The sequence below is a fragment of the Dreissena polymorpha genome, chromosome 4 (assembly GCF_020536995.1).
Source record: "Dreissena polymorpha isolate Duluth1 chromosome 4, UMN_Dpol_1.0, whole genome shotgun sequence".
Lineage (NCBI taxonomy): Eukaryota > Metazoa > Mollusca > Bivalvia > Myida > Dreissenidae > Dreissena > Dreissena polymorpha.
This window is the reverse complement of record NC_068358.1, coordinates 83,796,856-83,805,485: the sequence shown is the minus strand read 5'-3', so window position 1 is coordinate 83,805,485 and position 8,630 is coordinate 83,796,856. Positions and strand designations below refer to the sequence as shown.

The 8,630-nt window shown below is 36.4% G+C and overlaps 1 protein-coding gene across 1 annotated transcript; it reads right to left on the bottom strand.

The window, feature by feature from the left end:
- Window positions 1-1,780: 1,780 nt before the first annotated feature.
- LOC127878557 (SKI family transcriptional corepressor 1 homolog-B-like) lies at window positions 1,781-8,218 on the bottom strand. The gene is made up of 6 exons (XM_052425088.1): window positions 6,650-8,218; window positions 5,084-5,132; window positions 4,597-4,680; window positions 3,535-3,684; window positions 2,863-2,928; window positions 1,781-2,611 (listed from the first exon to the last, which is right to left on the bottom strand). Exons 1-6 carry the CDS (start codon window positions 8,216-8,218, stop codon window positions 2,520-2,522), a joined length of 2,010 nt encoding a protein of 669 aa, XP_052281048.1. The 3' UTR covers window positions 1,781-2,519.
- Window positions 8,219-8,630: the final 412 nt, after the last annotated feature.

Genomic DNA, 8,630 nt, shown 5'->3' with positions numbered 1-8,630 from the left:
TCTTGAAATGCGAATCTCCCGAGATTTCACGGTCATATGACGTTATTTCTATTTTTAGTAAAATACCATGTGCTCAAGTGTTTTCAAATTCAGAATGACATTTTCCGGTAGTTTAGATTATTCTGGCTTGTTTTGTAAACAAATTGTAGTGTAAATACAAATATTATTTAAAACTACCTGCTTCACACTGAAATCAGTCTTATAATCCACCAGATGTATATTGTTAATAATAGATTTCAGAAAACGAAAGTAATGTTCACAATTTGAGCAAAAAAATGTCGAGGTCGATCCTAAAGTATCCAAATGAAAACTCGTCACGTGACAAAGCGACAATGGCGTCAAAATTGTGAATTTCAGACTGATGAGAATTATTTTCATCTATTGAAAGATGCATTTGAAACATTTGAACCTTAAAATATTCCCCGATGCAGTAATTTATATTCATTCACCAATATACTTAGAAATGTATCCAAGAAAATGAGCTTTCTTTGATTTATAGCGTGACATAAATATGTAACGACTCTGGTTGACTTTCGATACGGGGTTGGCTTCAGCGTACAGGTATGTCAATACTATATAAACTGTACGCTGAAGCTTCTTTAGCTTAATAGTTCATAGCTATTCATGTTAGGCTTTGTGCGTTTTGTAATAAGAAATACTAGTAAGTGTTAATGATCATCGCTTTAAACTGATGAAACTATTTGATATTGTGATTGTATACAATCTTTAATCATTCGTTGTGTGTATTTTATAGAAGGGGGCGTTCAAATAATTATAAAACATTAGCTGCATTGAGTTTCGTAGTTATTTCACGTGTATCAAAATAATACAATTTAATTTAATAGTTTTCAATAATTAAATGTTTTTAATTCCCTCTGGTCTTAGAAAGGTAGAAAGGCATGAGGCATAATTGACAAGAACCTGGTCAAGCCATGCAGTTCTTATTATTAATGAACGATTGCTCTCGGCGGCGTCTGCAGTAGATAGTGTTTGAATAGCGTTCCCGATTCAACAGGATTTTAGTTACCAGTTTATCAGCCAACTGTTAACGATTAATGAGTTATTTAATATTAAATGTCTGAAAGGTCCTGACATGACCGATGAAACACCTCAAGTATTCTTTTTAATTATCCTTAATGCGTATTATTCCCCTGTCGAATGCTCGGCTAGTACAGATCGGTGATTTCGAATACATAACATGGTACATAACTCATTTGACAGACATTAAAGGCAGATTATTAAATTTTCAGATTGCTTCACTGCTATGAATTGGTCGATACATTGCATACCTTAAGCTATATTAGTTGTCTATGTAATTATCAAAGCGCATTTGCCTTAGATTGTAAATCACAAAATATAAACCAAACAGTTGGTCAAAATTGATAAAAAAAGTCCATTTCGTTTTAGCCGCTTTATACGAAAATTGGTCTTTTACCATATGTGGCAATTGTAGCTTCACACCACCCTGCGCATTAAGCGCAATCTGGTGAGGATCTACCTTGTCTGCAATGACACCACCAGCCTTGTGTTAATTGAACAATGTAGCCCCATACCTGCGATTTCACAGGCTGGTCTTAAGTCCTTAATACGTCCAACAGTCTACAGATGTATTTATTTAAATAAAAAGTTGCTGTTTTCGTTATGAATTTGTTGTTAACAACGTGTTTTTTCATATTTTATTTACACAACAAATATATGATGTAAAAGACAATGCCCGACTTTCTAAATGCTTCAAAACAAAATTAAAGAGCTGTTGTTACACTCAAACATACGGTGAAACATCAAGAGTTTTGGTGGCAAGAGCTGGAATGTATGCAAACATTATACAAAACGAATTAAATGTGATTAAATGCCTAGTTTTAACATATCCTTTATTTGACCCCCTTCCAACAACCATAAGAAATCTACACTGTATTAGCAACATGCAATGGTTTTTACTTATCCTATCAGCACAATACACGGTATATTGTCTACTGAACTGGGAACATTGTATTACTGCCAAAGCGAATGGTTTCATTAGGATAAATTGTTTATACATCTATAAAATTAACAACTTTGCTTATAACATAAATAATTACTGTGGTACAATTACAAAAAATGGAAATAATTATGTAACAAAATCATGTTACTGAGGTATAATAAACGGGTTAAACAATTCTTTAGTGTCGTTTATACAAAGTAGAGATAACAACTGTAACAGCGGAAAATATTTTATGCATACCCCCATTTAACATAATGTCAAAATGCAATGAAAGCCGTATATTGCAATGTAATCCTGCAAAAGTTCACTGCACAGCCATTTATCAGTCATCTGACAGAGCACATATGATAAGATACTTTAAGGTGAGCCAATCTACCGTGCATTAGTACTAGAACTACGCAGACGGGAATACTACATGGGGGAGAAAATGATCATTCCTTAAACTAGGTCTCTTATTAACACAAACACTACTAAGTTTTATTAGAAAACAAATACAAAGTTCTCTGTCACGCCTTCCAATATTGCTACTCGCAGGTCATCACGGTCGTCCAATCAGAATGTCGGAGGCTGTAGCGCAAGGTCTGCCGTTAAACATCTTTCCAGAAAAGCTGTGCAGAGCTTCGTGCGCTTCTTGAAAATAAAAGCAAAGGGATGTTTACAACATTTGCCAAGTTGACTGAAAGGCGACTGCTTTAATATTTATTTAAATATAACATTTTTTAACCGACTTATTGAATTTTAGCTGAAATACGTATACCTATTGAGCAATATCAAGTGGAGTATCCCCATAAATAATTTGTTTTTGAACAAAGGTATATGTTAATACCTATAATGTGTGTATATGTTTGAATGATAAATATGAACACCGTTCGTTTGGTTACCTCTTAGTTTTTGTTGCATCGTTAAGCGGATCTTCCGTTCCTGCTCGAGTTCGTTACACAGAGCCACTGAAATGTACAGTGAGTAGTCAACCTTAAGGTGCCAATTTACGAACGGAATCGATTATCAAACGAGTCGTAATTTCGATCGAACTTTGTGACGTTGGAATCATTGACTTTTAAGATAATGTTTTTGAGTCCAGTATTTGTTCTTTAATGTAAATGTCGTTATTTTCCACACACACAAAAACAGCTTTATATGCTAACAAAAATTAAATTACTAATTGCCAATCATCAGTTAACTGCTCTTTGGGTAGTTTTTTAATGCGGGCGTATTTTATACGTTGTGATCAAAACGATCGAGACCATTATTTATCATTCATTATTTAACCATTTTATCATTGGAATGTTCTATACGATTGGAACAATCCGTGCTTAGATTAGAATCATATAAAAAATACTGTTTTGGTATAATTACTTTTGATATCCACACAAGCATGTCTCTAAGCTTTTAGCAGATGAAATAAATTGTAAAGAATATCAACATTAAACTTTAAAGTGTGACCTAATGTTGTTTTTTTACGATATATAATGAGGTTACTGCTGCAATCAAAGAACATCGTTGTATGATGTTATAAGCACGAGCAACAGTTTGCTGGTACGTGTGACCCTTACCTTTCATGACCTGCAGTTGGGAGGAAATCTCGTCCCTCTGATTCTTCTCCTTGTGCACCTGCTCCTCCAAGGATTTCCGGATCCGGTGAATGTCGCCCTCCACGCGGCGACGCACCGCCATCTCGCGTTCTAGCGTCTGTTGCAACTCCTCTGCTTAAGATATACGGAAATTGTGATCAGAAATTATCGTAAGATATTAATTTTTATTGTTAAGAAAATTTATGCAACAGTATATGGTATAACTTAATCATACGTTTCTACGGCGGTCAAGATGACAAGCTTATCGAAACGCAAAAAAAACACGTTTTAGATGCGTATCCAGGTTGATATAAAGGGACCTTTATACAGATTTTGACATGTATTGACGTTTGTCATAAAATGCTTTATATTGATAAATATAAACATGGGATCTAAAAAGCTTGAGTCAAAAACAAGAATAAAATTAAAGAAAGAAAAATGTAACTATCGAATGGGCTCGAACCACTGACCCATGCAGTTAAAGTCCAATGCCTAGACCAATTGGCCATCCGTACTTATACCGTCACAATGACAGTTAAAAACATCATCAAATTTCCATTTAAACGTAAGACATTCTTATCTTGCGTATTCTACAAATAGTATTATTGACTGTATATATAGATATGATAGCAATCAATTTTTAATTGTTCAATACCAAAAATAGTGTTCACGAGATCGCATTGGCATTTGTGTTTGACAGGTTAGATTAAATGTCTTATTAAATTCATATTTTATATAAAGTCTTACTGATGTATTGAAAACTATAATAAATATTTGAGCCGCACTCTGTTTAAGGGGGGGGGGTTAATGCATGTGCTTCCCAGGGACGACACTTTCCGCATACACTGTATTTTTTCTTAGAAGGTACTTTCTTTAAACAGGAAATATCATAAAAGCGGAAAGTGTCGTCCTTGATTAGCCTGTGCTGACTGCAGACTGCACATGCTAATCTGGGACGACACTTTACGCACATGCATTAAACCCCCTTTTCCCTGAGCGCGGCTCATTTCTAATTTGATTTAAGTAATCTTTTTAAGTAAGCACCTTTTGTCATGCCTTCAAGTTCCTCGGAGTCGTACAATCTTCGTTCCTTTATGTTTGTGGTCGCCCGCTTCGTGTCCGGGATTTCTAAGAAATGAAGAACGTGCAACGTAACTCGACTCGCAATTAAATGGTGACGTTGTACAAACCATAAAAGCAGTAGAAAAGCACTTACAAAATCCGATAGTCGCAATAACAGCACCATGATTTCAATTGAAATCGTCATTGAAGGCAGTTACTTTACAATATTTTGCTACAATTACTTAATTTTTATATGGATCATACGCGAACTTCTTTTTAGTAAGTTTGATGTTTCGATGCTTTAAAAAAATAAATAAAATAAACAAACAAACATTTCGTTAACAATGTGTATATTTTCATAGAAATTTTCACAATTTGTTTTTGTTTTTCAATAACAATTAAAATCATAAAATCATGAATACATAACAGACTGAACTAGACTAGACGAATGATAGCGAGGTCTGCATACCATTGTTGTTAGTTGATATCGTGTCGCCCTCGCTCGCCTTGGGTGAACCCTGTAATAAAGTAGGAGGTCTCTTAATACAATCATTTTCTCTTTCTAATAACTCAAGACAAAATGAAATTTGACAGGACAACAATCGACCTTTCCGAACCAAACAAGCACCTATAATATGAAATCAATCAATCTTTAAAGCTTAAGACATAAAATGAAATTTTTACGACCGGCTTTAAAGCGATATATGTTTAAATGAAGTAAATGTGTTTTCGATGTGCTGTTGATTAAAGGGAAATCTCGGTGCGGTTAACAACCTCGCCCTATTAGCGCGGAACACCCGGAAAACCCGAGTTCAATTAGAGCAGTTACACGGAGCATAAAAATAGAGAACTTGCTGAAAAGCCTGTATGTTTAAGCTTTAAATGAGTCGCGTGCTGGTAATAAATTATTCAGTTTTATGCATCGCTCGGTTTGCTAACTTCCTTTAATCCGGCATTAAATCGTCCAAAATCATCAACCAGCATTTCTAACGTTCAGTTTTTTTCATTAATATTTTACCATACTGCTGAACTAAATTACCGTTAGAATCACGTATACGTCGATCGCATCTTTAAACATGTGATCCAAAAAGATTGTTTACCTGATTTCTCATGTAAATATAACACAAGAGACGGGACATAATGGGCTTCGTTAAATACGCAAGAACGGTTACTTTCATTTTCAGCTGTTAAACATTACGTCGACATAACTTATTTAAATCAAATGTCAATCCTTCATGCTTTTACAAGTGGAAACGGAAAAGTACAACGCGTGTCTTGTTATTGCTTAACCGACATGAGTTCAAGCAAATACATGTGGACTTTTAATGCAAGAAAATTGTATTTTGCTTAAAATAATTTTTTTATATAAAAATTTGATAATCATATAAATCATCATTATTCTATTATAACATAACTTTTCATTGTATCGTGTGCTTTGAAGGAAAATAGCAATTTCAAACAGGCCATTCCGTTTTTTAAACATGGAAAATAAGAGATGAAATTATCGACTATTTTCACGTTTGATCTGCAGAAACGTTGTCTTTATTGCTGAATTAATACAGTTTTGTCGATTTTACGTTACTTTTTTCACTTACTGAGTTGTATACTTCTAAATTATAGCAAAAACGCATAAAATGACATACAACGTAAGAAAAACACAAAGTAAAGAAGACATTTTGATAATTGATTTAGTTTATCTAATCGTAAACATTAAACTGCGCCACTCATGAAAACACTTTTTCACTGATCTCTTTTGAATTAAAATCGTAAAAGTTTGTGATATTAATAAACACACTTGCGATGATTGTTTTCACTTTATATCATATATTTCATGGTGACGAAGTTAGTGTACCGGTAATTTGACTACTTTCTACGTATGAACTACACACGTTACATGTGTTTTCAGAAAATCTATCGATGCTATTTGCAAATACGATATTTTAAATGCGACTTAATGAGGAAGACTATCAGACGTTCCAAAAAGTAACTCAAGTAAACAACAATGTTAAAAAATAGCAATTGTCGAAGTACTCACCGTATCAATTACTGTTATATTAACAGTCGGTGAATTATTTTTGGGCCCACACGGAGATGTGACGGCTGAGGCAGGTGAAAGCACTTGCATCGATTGTTCCTTTGAACTTCTGACATGATGACATTCAGATTCTTTAATGTCTCTCGCCTTGTTTAAATTATCACCAAAATCAGTTTTTTCAATATCATTCCCGTCCTCCACGTCAATTTCCAAATCTTCACTGTCATTTACGTCATCCCTTACATGGATGTCCTTAAGATGTTTATGGTCGGGTTCATGCTGGTTTCTAGCCTGTTTTCCAACGGGTCTGAACGCCGAGATGCGTGATTTTCCGGAAGGATGTGTTTCTTCGGGGGTTTTATACACGGGTTCTTCCTCTTCGGAGGATGAGTGTCCCTCGGACGATGAATGCCTGAGGGAGTGTTCTGAGGGGGTCAGTTCTTTCACGGGGGAGGAATGCCCGAATTCAGCTCGAAATCCGGGAAGATGACTAGAGGACCGATGGGTAAACTGACTTGCCCAGAAAAAATCATAAGGAGGTATAACAAAGTCATTGGGCTGCCTCCATGGGTTAAACGTCAGCGGATGAGATGACTTTGGTTCTTCGCCGTGGTCTGCTTTGTTGAATGGATAATGTAGGGACATCGGATTAGAATTCGGCAAAGCGTTGAAGGGCATGCCTTTCGGTGGAAAGGAAAATAGTGGGTAGCTTTGATATTGTGAACTATATGCGGAAGCGTTCAAAAAATTATCGTCTGGGGTGATCTTTGCTCGCTTTGGTTCCGGCGGTGACTCGGGTGAATGCGGTTCCTGAAAGCAAGGGGACGACATCGTCCGCTTCCGGCTTCCGCCATTAAACATGGCCTTGACGTCCTCCCAGGCGTGGAAAATATCCTCCGTGTCCGTACCGGGTACCAGGTGTAGGTGACGTCTCCACGAATTGAAATTAGCAGCATCCGGGTGGTTGTATTTAGACTCAGCTGTACGATGAAAATGGAAAATAAATTTATTGGGAGAAAAGTATAGGTTGCAAACATTGCAGCGGATGCATTTAGCTCTTGAACTGTTGTATCTCGATGGCTCAAATTTGCCTTTGCAACCCCATCCGCAGTTGTGATGAACCTCAAAGTAGAAGCTATCCGGAAGTTTCGGTGGCCTGTTATCCTCGAGGAAGGACTTGACCAGTCGCTCAGCTTCACGCTTGGTGATCATGCCGCACCGCCTGGACGAAATGGGCATTGCACCTGCGCGCCGCAGGATCTCCAGCTGGACCGGCGTGCACTGGACACACGTGATTCCAAGCGCCACGCGCCGGTTGTGGATCTCATTGTAACTGAACGACTTCAGGAGCGTGTTGGAGATCTGCGCCAGGCACAGACGCTCTTTGCCGTCGATAAGAAGGGAGACTATTGGTACGCCGTGTAGCACCACGGTCGAGACGGTGTTCTGACGGTACGGGTAGCTTGATGTCTGCTCCGGCGTCTTCAGAATCGTGGAGCCGAGCTTGCCGCCTCTGGGCTCTCGGCGCTCGCTTTCTAACTCCTCTGTAGAGGATCGGTCGAACTCCATAACTCTGTAAAACAACGGGCGATATATGTGTATAATTGATTTTAAAAATCTTACTATTGCAGGTAAAACTTTATAGAAAATAACAGAAAACATGCTTTATAACTTTAACATATTAAAGGTAGTTGTCATAATACAAAAAAAACACACATAATTTAAGGATATATGTTAAAAACTATGGCTTGTCAAACGTATTTATATATTAAACACAATACATATTTATATTAAATATTTACCTATGAATATTATGTACAACTTTGTGTTTGATAAAATATTACATGTACTTAGGTATTATACAACATGTGTGTCATAAAATTATGTTCTATACAATGTATTTCTTTTGCATAGGTAGTAAAACGAAGTCATTTAATGAATTGAGTTATTGCATCATCGGAGATATTTCGAAAACGTATTA

Coding starts and splice junctions, on each gene's coding strand:
- LOC127878557 (XM_052425088.1), bottom strand. CDS start 8,218: ATGGAGTTCGACCGATCCTCTACAGAGGAGTTAGAAAGCGAGCGCCGA. Junction 4,681..5,083: donor GATATCAACTAACAACAATG/GTATGCAGACCT, acceptor TTCATTTCTTAG/AAATCCCGGACACGAAGCGG. Junction 2,612..2,862: donor GATGCAACAAAAACTAAGAG/GTAACCAAACGA, acceptor TTTATTTTCAAG/AAGCGCACGAAGCTCTGCAC.